At 52.5% G+C, this 18,580-nt stretch overlaps 1 protein-coding gene and 1 long non-coding RNA gene across 5 annotated transcripts in view; one reads left to right on the top strand and one right to left on the bottom strand.

The window, feature by feature from the left end:
• PRKCD (protein kinase C delta) overlaps nucleotides 1-18,331 on the top strand; it is a 29,254-nt gene extending 10,923 nt beyond the window's left edge. For all 4 annotated transcript variants that reach the window (XM_037530645.2, XM_037530628.2, XM_054694638.1 and 1 more), the window contains 17 exons: nucleotides 5,192-5,325; nucleotides 6,376-6,575; nucleotides 7,882-7,942; nucleotides 8,091-8,253; nucleotides 8,374-8,405; nucleotides 9,458-9,543; nucleotides 9,791-9,920; nucleotides 11,127-11,227; nucleotides 11,933-12,023; nucleotides 12,243-12,340; nucleotides 12,526-12,699; nucleotides 12,938-13,029; nucleotides 13,535-13,597; nucleotides 14,617-14,755; nucleotides 14,918-15,106; nucleotides 15,730-15,858; nucleotides 17,732-18,331. In XM_037530645.2, coding sequence (XP_037386542.1) covers nucleotides 5,211-5,325; nucleotides 6,376-6,575; nucleotides 7,882-7,942; nucleotides 8,091-8,253; nucleotides 8,374-8,405; nucleotides 9,458-9,543; nucleotides 9,791-9,920; nucleotides 11,127-11,227; nucleotides 11,933-12,023; nucleotides 12,243-12,340; nucleotides 12,526-12,699; nucleotides 12,938-13,029; nucleotides 13,535-13,597; nucleotides 14,617-14,755; nucleotides 14,918-15,106; nucleotides 15,730-15,858; nucleotides 17,732-17,890 — 2,022 coding nt within the window. In that variant the 5' untranslated portion in view covers nucleotides 5,192-5,210 and the 3' untranslated portion in view covers nucleotides 17,891-18,331. The remainder of the gene's footprint in view (nucleotides 1-5,191; nucleotides 5,326-6,375; nucleotides 6,576-7,881; nucleotides 7,943-8,090; nucleotides 8,254-8,373; nucleotides 8,406-9,457; nucleotides 9,544-9,790; nucleotides 9,921-11,126; nucleotides 11,228-11,932; nucleotides 12,024-12,242; nucleotides 12,341-12,525; nucleotides 12,700-12,937; nucleotides 13,030-13,534; nucleotides 13,598-14,616; nucleotides 14,756-14,917; nucleotides 15,107-15,729; nucleotides 15,859-17,731) is intronic.
• On the bottom strand, nucleotides 4,203-7,679 carry LOC129145681 (uncharacterized). Its single transcript, XR_008551608.1, has 3 exons — nucleotides 7,386-7,679; nucleotides 6,410-6,541; nucleotides 4,203-4,431 (listed from the first exon to the last, which is right to left on the bottom strand). It is a non-coding gene; the product is annotated as an uncharacterized LOC129145681 (long non-coding RNA).
• Nucleotides 18,332-18,580: the final 249 nt, after the last annotated feature.

Below are 18,580 nucleotides of genomic sequence, written 5' to 3' on the forward strand. Positions count from 1 at the left end.
CAGATGTGTGTAGGAGAGAGTTGCCTGGGAGAGTTCATCCCCACTTCCTCAGGGCCTGTTAAAGGGCACCATACCCCAGATTCACCAGGGTCCTCAGTGGAGCTCAACTCACTTTTTTTTTTTTTTGAAGATTTTATGTATTTATTTATACAAGCACTGGGTACAATCAGAAGCGCGGGAAGGTGAGAGAATTCACCAGAGCCAGAGCGGGGAGCAGAACAGACACTGCTGAGGGGAGCAGCGAGCTCGGCAGGAGAGGTCTGTGCGCCATGTGGGACCCTCGCTGGTGGCCTGGGGAAGCTGCGGGCAGCTTTGCAGCCCAGCGCTCAACCACTGCACCACCCACCGGGGAGGCCCTCAACTCACTCTTACTCTGCTCTTACCTTGGTCCACCCCCTTTGGTTTCTAAGGGAGCCTCCTTTTACCTTTGCACATACTTCCCAGGAGCCTGGCCAAGGTCTCTTCTTGTACCCCACTGTACTTCTCTGCCCAGGGGAACATCACTCTGAGGCCGCTGAGGCAGAATCAAATGCCAGAATCAATTGGGGTGGAGGGGACCAGGCTGGATCTGGGGACCAGGGACCCTCAGTGCAGGACCTAGTCCTTTATTTCCCCTCTATACAGAATGGTGGGGGGGTCCTCCCCAGTGGCGCAGCAGTTGACTGCTGGGTTGCGAAGCTGCCTGCAGCTTCTGCAACGCCAGTTCATCCCTGGCCACTGGCGAGGGTCCCACATGGCGCGCAGACCTCTCCTGCCGCCCGCTGCTCCCCTCAGCAGTGTACTTCGTCAGTCTGCCTGCTCTGCTCCCCGCTCTGGCTCTGGTGAATTCTCTCACCCTCCCGCGCTTCCGACTGTACCCAGTGCTTGTATAAATAAATAAATAAATCTTAAAAAAAAAAAAAAAAATAGAATGGTGGTGGGGATGTCAGTCTATAAAGGCCATTACTTGGAGATATTTTTGCTTGTTGGGTATATTTTTCACCTTCAACAAAGTTAAAGTCATCAAACAAGTTACACGTGATGGTTGGGGAAAAATTAGAAAATACATTCCTGTTCCTGCTGGCACCCCTTAGGCCATGTTCCCACCCCCTACCCCTGCTCCCTTTGCTGGGAAATGCTCACGTGCCCAAGTATAGATGTGCAACATGTGTACCGTCCCTGCCCTAGGAGCTGTGACCAGCAAGGTCACTGGTCACTTGGAGGTCGGGCCCCACCCACTGCCCTGGACTGGCTGGGAGCAGGTTTCTATTGCCCCGGAGGAAGGGACCCGCCTGCTCTGGCCCGGCCAGCACTGCCTTTCCTTACCCTTGGCTGCTGGTGCAGGGCAGGATGCGAAGCAGCCCACATCTCCTGGGGCTGGTATCCAATATCATCAAGTCTTTCCCAGATTTTCAGAACTGGACATTAGCCAGAGGGGCTGGGATTTAGGGAGGGGATTGTAGCCGTTCAGGGGCCTGTACCACCTTGTTATACAGAGGAGAAGGGAATCCTCAAGGTCACACCCGTGAGCAGCCTGGAGGGGGGTGGATGGGTAGACTCTGGTCATACACAGGGTGCCTGTCTCCAGATCCCCTACCTCTCTATCATTTCCTCTGTCCTCTTGAGTATGTTTGTGTGTACTATGCCTGTCACATTTATGTCTCCACTTCTACCCGTTTCCCTTTATCTCTTCTTCCTGACATGATATACCAGAAAGAATATGAGCTGCAACATCAGGCAGGGCTAGATTCAAATCCTCTTCTACCACTTATTGGCTTGTGACTTAGGGTAAGACATTTAGCCTCCCTGAGCCTGTTTCCTCATTAGCGTGGGGATAAAGTAAATTAATGTCATTATACAGTTAATCTGGTATGTTGCCCTCAGAAAAAAAAACATCCTTCTTATAAGTGGGGGTGCTGAGATTCACACCCAGACCTGTTTGACTCTGAAACCAGTGCTTTCTGTTCATAGGGCTGCTTCTGCTAGAGGCTAGAACGGTGAACTGGAGAGGCAGAAGAATAGAGAATAGGAACCCATAGGCAGCTGGCACCAAGGAACTGCTCCCCACAAAGCTGTGCGTGGGGTTAGCCTCTGCTACCTCCATGGCCCTATATAGCAGCCATGTCAGGCTGAGCCAGTGGCCTTCCTTTGGGGCCTGTGGGCCCCGGCCTATTTGCATGGGGGGCTATAAATAGTCAGCACACCTTGCTTTTGTGTTGTTTCTTTACCCCCTGACCTTCTCCCAGGTGTTCAGACATTGTGAGTGGGTGAGTATGGCTCCCCTGTGCAGGGGGGATCTGTGTACCAGAGCTCAGTACCTCCCTCAGGGTTGATGAAAGCAATGCATGGGTGGAGGATGCCAGCTCATGGTATTTGTCTCTCTCCTGGGGTCTTGGCAGTGCACTGGAGGAGGTAGTGGTGGTAGAACCTCTACCAGGACCTGTGGCCTAGTTTTAGTATTAGGCAGTTGAAGCTGGGTGACTTGATCCTAGGGTTACTGCTGATTTACCTCAGAGCGGCCCTCACATCCCACTGGTCCCCCTCCTCATGGCGCTGTGGCTCTGCAGCTTGGGGCTGGGACCAGGGTTTGCTGTGGTTGTGGTTTTCCCTCCAGTGGCTTCTAAAGAGTAGCAGCTGCTCTGGTGTGACAGAGAGCTGGAAGGTAGGCCTGATAGGCAGTCTCTGCCCCTCAAGACTGCCTTTCCTCACGCTCCTGGGACTTCTCTGACCCTCTGTCTCTCCATGCAACCCTAGGGTGATCCCCAAGTACAGTTCCTTCTGGGTAACTGGGGGCAGGGGTTGTCATAGAGCCCATGGGCCATCTGGGCTGGGTGCAGGGGGACACAATGGGGAGGAGGAGCTGCTCGCAAGTGTGTGGCACACCCGCTGCTCAAGGTGGGCAACTCTGTGTTTTTGGAGAATTGCTTTTTTACTCTGAGAAGTGGGACCAGTTACCAGGACTGTCTTCCCCAGGTCTTGGATGGATGGGATAAATGCATTGTGGGATGTGAGTGTATTCTGCACTCTGGGAAGGAAGATGCACAGGTGAGAGATGGGTGCTAAAAACAAGAAGGATGACAGTGATAAGAGGACCCCATCCTGAGGCCTGTAGGGTGATGTTGGCTCTCATCCTACACAAATTCTCATCACCCTGACAACCCTTTCCCAAAGACCATACCTCCTCAGGAAGATGGAGTTCACTGAGACCTATAGAGCCAAGAAGCCTGTGCAGAATCCCACAGCTTCTGTTGGTGTCGGAAATTTGGCCAACATTTTGCCATCTGGGGCTCCCTGCCTGCTCTCTTCCATGAGCCTGGCCCCCTGCAGCATATTTCTTTGTCCCAGCCAACCTTTCCCTTCATCCTCCAAAACCCTGAGAAAGGCTGTCAGTACCCTCCCTGCGCTTCAAGCTTGTCCTGCTGGGAAGCATGAGGGTGTGCTATGTCTGCTGGGGTTGGGCTCTGGGCATGCTGACCAGTGGGAAATGTGCTCTGGGCCCTCCTGATCACTCTAGACCCCAGGGAGCATTCACCTGGATGTCCCATACCTTGGACCCCCCAGGCCAAACAGGAGGGGCATGATATCCTTTCTGCTTGAGAGTCTGGGACACTTGCCCAAATTCCTACACATATTCCTACCAGGCCCATGCAGTGCACTTTGCACTTGTAAACTGAGAGCCCACCGTGTGCCACCTGCTCACAGGCACACACATTTCCACAACTGTGCAGTCACACCCACATGCATCATCACACACACCTACATGCACGCTCATGTGTGCTCCAGCCCCAGAAGGAGCAAGCAACAGCTCCCTGTCTACCTAGAGGTAGGGGTTGGGGGAGGGGGTATGGAGGGTTGGGGGCTGACCTTCCTGGTCTCAGGCTAAAGGCTTTGGGACCCACACTCAGATGTGAGCTTGCACCCCAACTCACTCCCTCTGAGTTGTAGCGAGGCCCTGGCAGGGGACATTGAGGGGGTCTGCCCCACTTGGCCCCTGCCTTGTACTCTGGCTGCTGGCCTCAGAGGACTGGCCGGGCCACTGGGTTGGGCTGCAAGCTGAGGTTAGTGTTTCCTGTGAGCTCATCTGGACAGGGAGCTCCCGGCAGACCCGGCTGCTTCTCTAGCTGCCTTGTGGAGGAGCCGGGGAGCCATTCTGGGGACAAGGCGCATGTTGAGTGTGCACACGTGTGTGTGGGGGACGGGGTGCATGTCTGCATCCACCTCAATGTGGCTGATGTTCAGGAGGGAGTGAACACATATGCATATGCCCCTCAATGCATGTTCATTCAACCTCGGTTACAGAGGCGGAGCCAGTGTCCATGCACATGTATGATGTGTTCATGTGGATCCACCATATGAGTGTCTTCCTCCCAGACAACCTGAAAGACCCTCATGGTCATCTGTAGTGATCCTTGATTTGAGGGACTTTGAAGATCGATGAATTGTGTGACTGACCTGCGTGGTTTAAAAAGCACATTCAGCATGACGTTAGACATAACATCACTTTTTATCTGTGATAACAAAGAGCTAGTGTGCAAGTGCAGGCAACCTTCTGGGTGGTGAGGGGCACCTGATCCCAAGGGACCTGGATTCAGAAGGTCAGACCCACTGGCAATGGGCTAGGAGCAGGGTAGCAGGGGTATGGTGGGGAGCATTTTCACTGCCCTGCTCCTGGACACAACAGTGCTTAATTAGTGGAATCCCAGGTTTAGGGTCTGAGCTCCTTCATCTTTAAAGTGGGGGTGCTCATCTTAACCCTACTTGTCAGCCTGGGTAGAGTGAAAAATGAATTCAGGAAGGCTGCAAGGGCAGGAGAGGCTATTGTCTGCCCATGTGGCAGGCACTGTGCTCAGCACATAGTAGGTGTGCCGCAAACTGGGTATTAAAGTTGATGTTGAATGACTCCCCAAATGAATGACTCAGGGGTCACAGACTCATGCTTCCAGGTAGGTTTTGGAGAGTGGTGAGGGAGCCTCTGGCCTTGAGTAGATTGCCAGGGGTACCCAACAAAGTGGGCAGCTATCTCAGTGCCAGCCAGCTATTTGTGGCATGACGCAAATCCAAACATAAGACACTGATAGCTGGGACTAGTGCTTTTCAAACACCACATTGGCCAAACTCAATGCTGTGAGAGCCCCAGGAGAATCAGGTACCCTGGCACCTCCCATGGCTGGTCCTGCCCTGCTGACCAGCTTCACCCCTTCTGTCTAAACAGCCCCGCTGCAGGACCCAACATGGCGCCCTTCCTGCGCATCGCCTTCAACTCCTATGAGCTGGGCTCCCTAGAGCCTGCAGATGAGGCAAGCCAGCCCTTCTGTGCTGTGAAGATGAAGGAGGCACTCAGCACAGGTAGGGCTGAGCCTGGGCCCTGGTGAGCCAGCAGCAACCATGGGGCTGGGAATCCGGGCCTAGGGGGAAGCACTGGAGGGGCCATGCCTTATTCCTCTAGAACCCCTGAGGGATCTTTTCCTCACCCTTGTCCCTGCCCAGCACAGCTGTGGGTACAGGACAGCAGAAGCTACCAAGTGCCTATGGGACCTCTGCACTGGGTGCTTCCCCAGCAATTCCCATGTTCCTGTCTGTGCCAGGCCCTGTATTGGCACCGAGGACACTGCCACGCTCCTGAGCTGACTTAGCTTTCCCTCCTGGGGTTCATTATTCAGGTGGGAGAGCCTGACAATGAGTTCTGTGATAGAGAAGCCGTTAGGAAGCACTGTCTCGGACTGGAGTCAGAGAGATCTTCCTGGAAGAGGCAAACATTTCATGCCATTCTTTCTAGCTCACCCCCTTACCTGGTAACCCCCTGGCTCATCCCTTAGGTCTCAACTGAGCTGTCCCTTCCTCCAGGAAATCTTCCCTGATCCTCAGGCTGGGGCAAGCTACCCAACCATGTGGGTCTAGAGCCACTTGCCTCTTCAGTCTCATCATAGCTGTGGTTTAATATTTGTTTGAGGGTTAAATTGGTTCATGTCTCTTAAGACGACAGGCACCAGGTTTAAGTTCTCTTTTTGCCATGTTCCTCACCTCCGATCCCTGTGGGACCTCTCAGCCTGTGTTCGCTGGGTGAATGTGTAAGGGAAGGTGGTGAAAAGGAAGTGGGGCTGGAGGAAGAGGGTCACAGGAAGAGGGAACAGCAGGAGTGAAGTCTGGAGGTGGGACCTAGCAGGGTGTTCTAGAGGAGCCACTGCAGTTGTGTGCTCTGGAGTGAGGCGGGCTGGGAGCAGCACACAATTACGAAGGCTGAGGAACAGAGACTTGGTCTCAAGGACACTGGGCAGCCACAGTGGACCCTCAGGAGGGGAGAGATGGGCAAATTCTATCAGACTGGTGGTGTGGGAAGCCCAGAGAGGGAGGGACAGAAGGGCCCTGGCCCAACCTTGCTGCCCGGCCCCATTGCAGAGCGTGGGAAGACTCTGGTGCAGAAGAAGCCCACCATGTATCCTGAGTGGAAGTCGACCTTCGATGCCCACATCTATGAGGGCCGTGTCATCCAGATCGTGCTGATGAGGGCAGCTGAGGAGCCAATGTCCGAAGTCACAGTGGGTGTGTCTGTGCTGGCCGAGCGCTGCAAGAAGAACAACGGCAAGGCTGAATTCTGGGTGAGGGGCTCTCGAACTGTGGTCCCATGTAGGTGTGTATGTGAGTGCATGTGTGGGCAGCACAGTGAGTGAACACTGCCTCAGGCCACCGGTCCTGCTCTAGGCGCTGGTACAGCCCAGTTTCAGATGAGATTGGGTGCGTTCAGGGTGGTATGGCCGTAGACCAGCCTAGTTTCAAATCCCAACTCTGCAGTCAGTCGAGCCCCAGCCTTTCTGAGCCTTTGTTTCTGAATCTGTAAAAAACCCTAGCTCTGGGTCATTTGTCTAACTGAAATGAACAACTGTACTTGAAGAGTTTATTGTAGTACCTGACACACTGGAGGTGCTAAATCAAGCTGTCTTCCTTAATGTAGCTACTTTTTCCTCCATTTAGTTCTGTAAAGGTGGGTTATGTGCAATGTCAAATATTTCAGATTATATGAAGGGTAACACCAGGCACCATGTCCCCTCTCAGAGGCACATTTCATTCCCAGTTCTCTCTGGAAACTTCAGATATTCCAGGCCCAGGCTGCCATTGGGGAACAACAGTTAATGATCTTCAACAGCGAGGAGTGGGAGGAAGTAAAGACTGTGGCCCACCCATTGGCATGCTGACTCTGAACACGCCTGCGGCTGTGTCCCTAGTGCAGAGCATTCCCCTCCCCCCCAGGATTACCTGTGCCTCCTCCAGCCCGAGATGTGCTCACTGGAAAAGATTCTGTAGCCAGTGGAAAGTCTGGTCAGCCTCCAGTAAGGGGTGAGGGCTGGGCCAGGAGGAGAAGCTGACCCAGGACTGCACTGACCCTTGGCTAGTCAAGCAGAGATACTTACTCATTGTCTCCTAAGGGGTGATGTCTGTCACCAGGCCTGGGTCCTGGGGATGTGAGGGTCTAGTCCTCAGAACCAGCCTGAGCCATGTGAGGAGACTACATGAGCAGAGCCCCTGACATAGACAGGACATCAGCAGGGTGTGTCTGTGTGTGTGTGTGTGTGTGTCTCTGCATGTGTGAGGGGAGAGGGAGGCTTCATTCTAAGATCTGTTAAGGGGGCAGCCAGAGGTAGGGTGGGGAGTTTCCCTTCCCACTCTGTTCCCAGGCCATATGGCCAGGCTGGGTGTGGGCTGGATCCTTTCACTTCCCCAAATGTAATAATACCCCGGGTAGGGGGGCGGGGCTCACGGGCGGGTCCCTGCTCACTCTGGGTTGACAGTTGTCTGGCTAGACTGCCAGGACTCCCTTGGCCTTGGGGGACCAACCATGGGGGCGGGTTCCCAGTGGGCCTTGGCCTGGGCCCGCCCTCATTGACCCCTACCTCTACACCCCTGTAGCTGGACTTGCAACCCCAGGCCAAGGTGTTGATGTCTGTGCAGTATTTCCTGGAAGACATAGGTAAGACCCTCCCTACCTGGGCTGGGATGTACATTTAGAGATTGGAGCCAGGATGGAAGTTTAGGGGGCCACCCTGGGAGGGATTACAGCGGGGTTGCCTTCCCAGACCCTGGAGCTTAGACTGACTTCACCACTCCATGCGCCCCAGATTGCAAGCAGTCAATTCGGGGTGAAGACGAGGCCAAGTTCCCAACAATGATCCGCCGAGGAGCCATCAAACAGGCTAAAATCCACTACATCAAGAACCATGAGTTTATCGCCACCTTCTTTGGGCAGCCCACCTTCTGTTCTGTCTGCAAAGATTTTGTTTGGTGAGATCTGGCTGTGCCCACTGAGGGTGGTGCTGGGGGCAGTGTTGGCAGTGGTGCTCCCACATCCAAGCATTTACTCCTCCTTCCATAAGCTTACCCTCTCTGGGATTTGCCTTTCAGGGGTCTCAACAAGCAAGGCTACAAATGCAGGCGTAAGTGTCCCCACCACTCAATTCATACACATGTGCCACTGGTGCCCAAGTACATTCACAGGAAAGCCTGTGTCCCTTGTGTTGGGACTGTGTGTCTGGACCAAGGACTCTTTGCTTGAGTGCACACTTGGGACATTTGCACAGCAGAGTGTATGTGTGTACAGTAGCTCTGATCAGTGAGTGCTGGGACAGGCTTGTTCCTGCTCATGAAAGCCAGTTTGCATATCTCTTCCCAATTCTTTGTGTTCAGTGACATCAGTTTGGTAGCCTGAATTGGCCACAGCGGAGCCTTTACACAGAGATCAGCCAGTGCTATGGTCCAGGGCTCTTTGCCCGCACTACACATGTGCTTCTGTTCAGAGGAGTGCATATCTGGGTGCACGCATATGGCATGCCTTCCTCAGCTATGGTGCGTGCATGAGGCCGTGTGGGAAGGTGGTTATGAGCTCAAGCTCTGGAGCCAGATTACTTAGATTTGATCCTAGCTTTTCCACTTCCCAGATGTACGAACTTGGGCCCTTTGTGCCTCAGTTTACTCATCTATAAAATAGGGATAATACAGTCATGGGGAAGGTCAAATGGGATAAAATATGTAAAGCTGATGTGTGACAGGCTCATGGCCGGCATTCTATTTAAGAAGGCTATTGTCATTATCTCACGTGCTGAGTATGTATGTCTAGGTGTCTTTGTGTTGGGGTGTGTCTGTGCTCATGTGTGTGACAGAGAACTTAGGATCTTTTTGCTATCCTGGGCATGGAAGAGGGAAAGAGGGACTGGGCTCCCTGCTTCTAGTTGAGCCTTCCCTGATCTCTGCTACCTTCCAGATTGGCCTGTCTTCCCTGCCCCATCCTTTCCAGGCCCCGCCTGCTAGGGCTGGTCCAACAAGAGAAAAATCAAGCTCTGGGCCCAAGGCCTTTGTGGGGCAAGGGTGTGGGCGGTCAGGGAGAACTGTGGCTTTGTATAGAGGGCTGGACTGGGCCAGTGAGCGCCAGCTCACAGCCTCTGCCCCTCCCGGTGTCTTCCCATCCCCCTCCTGCTTTTGCCTCCTCAAGAATGCAACGCTGCCATCCATAAGAAATGCATCGACAAGATCATCGGCCGGTGCACTGGCACAGCGACCAACAGCCGGGACACCATAGTGAGGCCCTGGGCTCCAGGGATCAGGGGGGTTTGGTCAAGTGGGAGGGATTTGGGCTCTCCCCACCCCTTCCCAGGGGCGCTCGCCCTTCCTCTCTGATTTTCTTAGTCTTGTCCTCTGACTTGGCTCCTTTGGCCCCTGGATTTCCCAGCTCCCAGTGACGCTGTCTTGGGCATCTTGTAGAGAATCAGAGGCTAAAGAAGCTGGCATGTGACCCTGATTTGTAACCCTCCCTCCCACCCCTCAGTTCCAGAAAGAACGCTTCAACATCGACATGCCGCACCGCTTCAAGGTTTACAACTACATGAGCCCCACCTTCTGTGACCACTGTGGCAGCCTGCTCTGGGGGCTGGTGAAGCAGGGATTAAAGTGTGAAGGTGCGTGCCCCTATCTTGGGATAGCTGTGAGGGTGGAAGGACCCTCCCCAGTGGTGCTCCAGGTAACTAGCACTGCCTTTCCCCCTCGCTCAGGCTTTTCATATGGTTGAGGCTGGGGTGGCTATCCCCACTGGCATGACCGGCCTTGCCATTTACCCACTCTGTGACCACTGGGCAGGTGGTCCCACCCCTCGAGCTCAGTGTGCTCAGTGTAAAATGGGGTAAGATTTAAAGTAGGACCAGGGCCTCCCTGGTGGCCTAGGGGGTTAAGTCTCAGTGCTGTTACCACTATGGCCTGAGTTCTATCCCTGGCCAGGGAGCTGACCCACATTTAGCGCAGCAGACCTCTCTTGTCTTGCCCATTGCTCCTCTTGGCAGTGTATTGCAGTGGATCTGCCTGTTCTGCTCCCCACTCTGTCTCTGGTGAATCCTCTCACCCACTGTACCTTGGCCTACATCCCAGTTCTTCTATGCAACAATTAAAGGAAAAAAAAATAGTAAAGTAGGACCCAGACTTACTGAAGGGCCTGGCAGCAGAAGGTGCTTGGCCTAAGCCCTGCCACAGGCTAGAAGGCAAGCCGCCTTCACAGACCCATCCCTTGGCCCCACACTTCACTGAGAGATGAGAAGAGATGCCCAAGGGAAAGTCACTTGTCTGGGTTGTTCCAGGATTCTTCGAAGGGCTTAGAATTAGGCCCCATATGTTCTACTTTCCTTTTCTTCTTTATTTTTTTTAAAGATTTATTTATTTATACATATAAGAACTGGGTACAGTCCAGAGCTGTGGAGGGTGAGAGGACTCACCAGAGATAGAGTGGGGAACAGAACAGGCAGCCTGAAATACACTGCTGAGGGGAGCAGCGTGCGAGACAGGAGAGGTCTGCTGTGCCATGTGGGTTGCACCCTGGTCAGCTGGGGATCAAACTCATGCTGCAGAGGCTGCGGATTGCTTCATAGTGAGGTGCTTAACCCTTTGTGCCACCAGGGAGGCCCTTCTTTTCTTCTTTAAAGAATGAAAGGTTTGAGGAGCTCTCGATGTCTGCAAATCCATTGATTCATTTTTTTCAAAAGATGGAAAACCCAGTAGATCCACCAAAGCCTTTTTTTCTCCTGCTCTCTCCACCCCTCCCTGCCCTTGGGGCCTGATGGCTGTCCAGCGGTCCCTGCTGGACAGGGCCCTGATGGCCTGCCTCTCCCTCACCCCAGACTGCGGCATGAATGTGCATCACAAGTGCCAGAAGAAGGTGGCCAACCTCTGCGGCATCAACCAGAAGCTCTTGGCTGAGGCATTGAACCAAGTCACCCAGGTGGGTAGGCATGTGGGAGCCCCATATAGAGGATAGCAGGGCAGGGGGTGGGAAGTGTCTGTCAGAGTTCACACCCCCTCCTGGGGAACCACAGTAGGGAAGTTTATATCCAAAACCCCTCTTCTAGAAAATCTAGTTCAAGAATTAGGCAGCAGGGCCTCCCCTGGTGGCGCAGCGGTTGAGCACTGGGTTGCGAGGCTGCCCGCAGCCTCTGCAGCACCAGTTCGATCCCCGGCCACCAGCAAGGGTCCCACAAAAAAAAAAGAAAGACAAAAGAATTAGGCAGCAGCTTATTCTCATGAGAAATGGGATATTCAAGCAGTTCTTTACTTGAGGGTGAACCTAGAGGACTGCAAGTTGGTGTAGGGGGTGGTATGGGGGGCTCGAGGGATGCCACTGAACTGTAAGGTAAATCTTAGAGTCAATGACAAATGAAGGTAATATAAATAAAAATCTTTTGATTAAATGGTTGGGAAGTTGGTAATCAATTTACGAAGCTTCCCTTTCTAATCAGTGCCTTCCAGATGATCAGGGTGTCCTGTGCTTCCAGAAGTGTGTATATGCATGTGCACTGCTTGGGAGTGGGGGTTGTTCCAGACTGTCCCCCATGGGCGTTGAGGGTAGAGTTATGGATGGTTGAAATCCTCCCCCTGGTCTGGGAGTTCTGACATTGGTGTGACCAACTGGCCCCCCAACATCCTCCAGAGATCCTCCCGAAAGGAATCAGAGTCAGAGCCTGTTGGAATCTACCAGAACTTCGAGAAGAAACCAGGAATCTCTGGAGATGATGGCCCAGGTAAAGCTGGGCCCATTTACCCCCAGGAAAGTCCCCTCTCCCCACTAAGGTCCAAGACGGGACCCCATCTCCCTCTGCTGTTGAGTGAGACCTAAGAGGACGTACCTCTCCTGGAGAAGGGGGCCCCTTCTCTCTCAGCCTCCTTGCCTCAAACTCTTTGGGCCTCAAGAGAGGGGAATTGGCAGACAGAGACCTGAGTCTTAAGCACCATCTCTGCAGACAGTGCAACCTACGGCAAGATCTGGGAGGGCAGCACCAAGTGTACCATCGACAACTTCATCTTCCACAAGGTCCTGGGCAAAGGCAGCTTCGGAAAGGTGAGGGGCTGCCTGGCCCCGGGGTAGCCCCAGGGACCCGGGCCCAGGAACCCAGGGGCCCCTGCTTCTCAACTAAGCTGGCTTCTTCCTGGTTGGGTGCAGAGGCTGGGAGTCAAGTGGTGGGACTGTGGTACCCTGACCTTTGGCCTGACCTTCCCTTGCTTAGCATTTTCACCTACCGGCAGGTGCTACTGGCGGAGCTCAAGAACAAAAAGGAGTTCTTTGCTGTCAAGGCCCTCAAGAAGGATGTGGTTCTGATCGATGACGATGTGGAATGCACCATGGTGGAGAAGCGGGTGCTGGCGCTCGCCTGGGAGAATCCCTTTCTCACCCACCTCTACTGCACTTTCCAGACCAAGGTGCCCAGCTGCCCACTGTAATTGCCCCTCACTTCCCCAGGGCAGGGCCACGTCTTCTACTCAGGCTCTTGTCCCTCCACAACCCATTTAAGGCAAGGCTGTGTCCCCATCCTCAGTCTTTCCAGGACAGGATCATTCTCCTTCCTCATCCTCAGGGCAGAGTTGTCCCCTGCTTCCTACTGGGGCTTGCCCCTGGTGGCCATCCTTTTGCCTCTGCTCACCACCCTCCCCACCCCAGGAACATCTGTTCTTCGTGATGGAGTTTCTCAATGGAGGGGACCTGATGTTCCACATCCAGGACAAAGGCCGCTTCGAGTTGTACCGTGCCACGTACGTGAAGGCCCTGTCAGTCTGCCTTTTGTCCCTTCTTCCCTCCCTGGAGAAGCCAGCCTGGGCTACAGCTGGGGTTGGGGAGATTCAGGGTTACCTCGGCCATCCCCACCAAATGGGAACCCATGGGTGGTAGGGGGCTCTGGCTGGGAGCACAGAATGGACATGCCAGATCCTGTCCCCTCTTTGGGCCCAGGGCAGGCACCCAGGTGGTGATCCTGCATGACATAGGACCCTGGTGTGTGCATCCCCAAGCTGAGTGTGTGAATGTACACAATGTGTACTGCAAGTACACTTCTGTCTGCTTTGGAGCTTTTCTTTCCTGATTTCCTTCTCTGGTATGGCTGCCAGTCCCCACTTGCCTAATGCAAGATATGCTTGATCAGGTCCAGGTTGTCTGTGGAGTTATTTACAGTATTTCCTGCCCCCAAGCATGGGGATGAGGGCCCAGGGAGAAGCAGAGACTGGTCAGCAGAAATCCCAGAACTCTTTTTCTTTTTTCCAGGTTTTATGCAGCCGAAATAATCTGTGGACTACAGTTCCTACACAGCAAAGGAATCATTTACAGGTGTGGGGACTGGGACCTGGGGAGTTAGAAGGGGAAGCCCCAACCCTGCCATCTCCTCCAAAAGGCTCTGGGTGGAGGCTGGCCGGCCCAGCTGTGGCCTCATCTCCACTTGGAGTCAGCCTTTAGTTGGGTACTTGCCTAAACCTCCTACTCCATTGCTAGAATTCCTTGTGGTCCCTCAGCTGAGGCTGGCATGGCTCCAAGGCTAGGAACTCACTGCCCATACTCAGTGCCATTGGTGGGAACACTGCACTGACTGGCACAGCATCTGCCTTCCTTGAAGCCATCGGAGCATCTAAGCTTCCACTCACGCCCTTCAGGGCAGTGGTGTCCCGTGCTTTCTATTGGGGCGGGGACTGGTTCCACAAATTCTCGCCTAATAAATGATGGTCCCTTCCCACAGTGGATTACTATGCATCCATTCAAAAACTGTGCCACACTCTGTTACTGATGTGGGATGATGCTGAGATTACGTTGTCAAGTGGAAATCCAATCCGCGAGGCAGCACATACTGAATGTGAACATTCAGGGTCAGGATGTGATGCATGTTGTAATGTGCTTGTCCATGCCTAGAATCTCTCTGGGGCCATCAAGGTTAATAAAAGATGGACTTTGCACTCTTTACCCTTCTTAGTACTTGTTCCAAGTGCATAAATTATCTAGCCAGACAACTGACTACATAAAAACAGACATGGTCCTTGCCCTTGTGGAGTCAAGCAAATCTGAGTCCTGGGGCCACTTGGCCCGCTGACCAGCTGAGCACATTTGATGCTGAGCAGATTTAACCCCTCTGAGTGTCACTTTGGATTCAGGAAGTAGGATGGTATGTCCAGCATGGAGCACACAGTAGGTGGCTTACAGAAAGCACTTGGTTTCTGCACCTCTTTCCCTTCCTTTTCTTCACACTTGTGTCCTCCTGGGGAGATCCTAGACTTATGGTACTGAAAATGGGGCCATGGCGTGGAGAAAAGGAGGGAGGTTGGCCCTTGATGACTCCCTTTCCCATCCCCTCCCCTCAGGGATCTAAAGCTGGACAATGTCATGCTGGACCGGAACGGTCACATCAAGATCGCTGACTTTGGGATGTGCAAAGAGAACATATTTGGGGATAAGCAGGCCAGCACCTTTTGCGGCACCCCTGACTACATAGCCCCTGAGGTGAGCGGGTACCCCCTGTCCACCAGCCGGGTCGGTCACCTTGTCTCAACAGGGCAGGGCCAGGGAGGCTTCCCAAGGATGGTGATGTCCAAGCCAAATCCAGGAGGACCAGGGCTCTTGCATGGGGCCCCTCTCAGCTCTGCACCCCTTCTCCTGCCCTAGATCCTGCAGGGTCTGAAGTACTCGTTCTCCGTGGACTGGTGGTCCTTTGGAGTCCTTCTCTACGAGATGCTCATTGGCCAGTCCCCCTTCCATGGGGATGATGAGGACGAACTCTTCGAGTCCATCCGTGTGGACACACCACATTATCCCCGCTGGATCACCAAGGAATCCAAGGACATTCTAGAGAAGGTTGGAGACCCAGGGGTGACTGCTGGGGCAAGGATAAGCAGACATTGGGTCTCAGGAATGCCAGGAGCTTCCTATCCCTGGAATGGCAGCCTCACTGATGCTCTAGCCCTAGCATATTGGGAGGTATTGCTTTGTTGCCTCATTCCCAGGAACTTCTCTCTCAGTACCCTACACTAGTCGGGCATGATGACAGAGTGAGGAGACAGGCCGAACCTAGGTGAAATTCTGGCCCTGTCTCCTTGTGTGCAAAATGAGAGAACCTGCCTCACAGAGTTGGCGGGAAGAAAACATAAGTATGACACTCAACTGAAGCATCACAGAAAGTTTGCTTACTGGCACAAAGTTTGCTTTCTGTGCCAACCAGAAAGCAAACACTCAATAAATGGCCAGCTATTCTCTTACTCCCTAGGCTTACCAGCAGAGTCCAGGAGGCCCTGCTCTATGGCCTTTTGTCTCAGGGGGCATGGGAGCACAGCAAGCCAGAGAGGATGCCTTTATCCCAGACTCTGTGCCACTAGACTGACCTTGACTTGCCTGGACACCCCTGGGCCCACTTGGGGTTTGCTGAGGCTCTGATTTCCCATAGCCCTCGGGTGCTAATTGGAGCTCCTGTTGGGTTGCAGCTGCTTGAAAGGGATCCAACCAAGAGGCTGGGAGTGACAGGCAGAATCAAGTCTCACTCCTTCTTCAAGACCATTAACTGGACTCTGCTGGAGAAATGTGCATTGGAGCCGCCCTTCAAACCCAAAGTGGTATGTGAGCCTGCTCCTCTGGGAACCACCCACTTACTGTGATCCCCCACCGTCTTCTGGATGTGCTCCTCTGTTGCCCTGCCTCCTCCCCACATCATTTACATGCTTTCCTTCTCTCTCTTCTCCCAGCAAACCTGCTTCCCTGACCTCCTAGCATATTCAGTCACAGCCTCTGCCTTGTATGCTCACCCTTTTCCTCAGTCAGTCAGTTATTCAACAAACATTGTTAACTGTGGACCCAGCCTTTCTTTCACATACACATTCCTTAGAGTTTGGCCTATACAGGGGACTGCTTCAGGGATCAGAGTTAGGGCCTCATTTCCTTGCTCCATCTATCCATCCAATCCACTTTCCAGTAAATGTAGGAATTTCTGAGTGCCTGTATGTGCAGAACGCTGTGCTGGGCTATACAGCAAAATAAGATGTTCAGTCCAGAGCTGGAGGAGCCCCAGCTAGTTGGGGAGATAAGAAACTTGCCCCCTGATGATCACTTATGATATAAAACAGCAGTATGAGAGATGTCACAAGGCCGCACATGATCTGTTGACCTTGGGAATGTCCGTCAGCAGGAGCCTGGGGTGGGTCTGAGAAGGAGCATGTGGTAAGGGAGACCAGGGCAGGCAGAGGGCAGCTGGGAGGCTTTCCAGGTAGAGGAGGGATAACACAATGGCCCAGTATCTGCAGAGGCCACTGAGGGGCTAGCAGGAGAGCAGAAACAGCCTGGACTACATGGCCTTTTCTGACCACAGTTTTCGCTCCCACTCCTATTCTTTGCTTCCCCTCCTCCATCAGGACACACTGTTCCCAGGGCTCCATATTTGTGCCTTGAGGCTGTAGCGCTTCCCTACACCAGGGATCCAAAACTTAGATGCCTCCCAGGCTGGGCACGTCATGTTTCTAGTCTCTGATTTTTGACACAAAGAGGGATAGATTGCTTTCTCTGCACTAAGAAACTCGAGGCAGGCACGATGCTCCTCAGCCTGGCAGTGGGAAGTAGTGGGGCTCGTGGCGAATTGTCTGAGGGAACTTCAACACCCAGACTGGATGTTCTAGGAAACCAACCAAAGGCTGCTCAAAACTCAGCACTTCCAGATTTCAAAAGAAGCCAAACATCTTTATTTTTATGTCATATTACCTTATTTTTAAATATTGGCTCAAAATCCATTAAATCCCAGTGCTAGTCCAAATAATTATACCTGTGAGCCCAGTTTGACCTGTGGGCCACCAGCCTGAGACTGCTGTCTGTTACCATGTCATTGTATCCTCAGGAGACTTTTTCTTTGAGCCCAGTAGTAAATATTTTAGGCTTTGCAAGACAGGCAGTCTCAAAGCAGCTCCATATGATGTGTCTATGTATGGGTAAGGCTGTGTACTAATATAATTTCATTTAGGGACACAAATTCCAATTTCATTTAATTTTTATATATCATGAAATATTATTCTCCTTTTGCTCTTTTCCTAAACATTAAAAATGTAAGTCTTATATCTAAGTCTCATAGGAAAATAAGATAAAAATGTGAAAGTCATTCTTAGTTTATGGGACCTACAAAAACCAGGTAGCCAGTAGGCTTTGACCCATGAGCTATGGATGCCAGAAACCTCCCCAGGAAGATGCCCACCTTTCCTTTCAAGCCCAGAGTTGCCTGCCCATTTTATTCACCTCCTTGGGGTAACAGCATTGGGCTTCTAGCTGGGGCTGCTCTCAGTCTGTAGGGAGAGGGTCCATGTTCTGCTCTTACTAAGGACAGTGGCTCTGACCCCACCCACCCCAACAGGCATTCTGGTCCTGGGGGCAGGTCCCTGGAAACTCAGGAACCTTCTCAGGAAGGCCATCCCTTAAGTTCATTCACTCACCCCTGCCCTCTGCCCACAGAAGTCCCCTGGAGACTATAGCAACTTCGACCAGGACTTCCTGAATGAGAAGCCACGCCTTTCCTACAGCGACAAGAACCTCATTGACTCCATGGACCAAACAGCATTTACTGGCTTCTCCTTTGTGAACCCCAATTTTGAGGGGCTCCTGGAAAAGTGAGGTAGCCAGACATGCCCTCCAACCTACGCTAACCAGAGAGCCTGGGCCAGCCAGCATGGACATGACCTGCCCACCTACCTGGGGCAGAGCAGGCTGGGCGCCCCCTTCATTGATACCTGCCCACCCTCAATGATAAGCAACTGAGTGACTATAGTGATTTCTGCTGCTGCCCCTCCCTTACCCCCCAGAGGACTCTCGGCTCTTGTCTGGTTGGGCTTTTATGGTACTTCCTCTGTGAACTGTGTGTGAATTTCCTTTTCCTCTGTTCTCAGAGAGAAATTGTAAATCCTGTGTTTCATTACTTGAATGTAGTTATCTATTGAAAAAAATATATGTATATATATATGTGCATGTATATATATATACACATATACTATAGGCTGTATATATTACTCAGAAAAAAATGAGAAAACTGGTGAATTGTTGATCTTTTAAAAAAATTATATATATATGTGCATATATATATATATATATATATATATATTCACCAGTAGGTTCCTTTTGTGTATCTAAATAAAGACCACATAGTACCCAACCTGGCTGTCAGGACACATTTGTCCAGGAAGCTGGTGGCTTCTCCTCCCACTCTGGCAGCTCTGTCCTAGAAGCTCTCTGAGCTGTTAGCTGCAGACAGACCCCTGGGCTTTCACGCCAGTGTGTCTGTGTTTATGTTTCCTCTGGCTCTAAGGC

Source organism: Talpa occidentalis, unplaced genomic scaffold (assembly GCF_014898055.3).
Source record: "Talpa occidentalis isolate TD23 unplaced genomic scaffold, MPIMG_talOcc4v2.1 talOcc4.10, whole genome shotgun sequence".
NCBI lineage: Eukaryota > Metazoa > Chordata > Mammalia > Eulipotyphla > Talpidae > Talpa > Talpa occidentalis.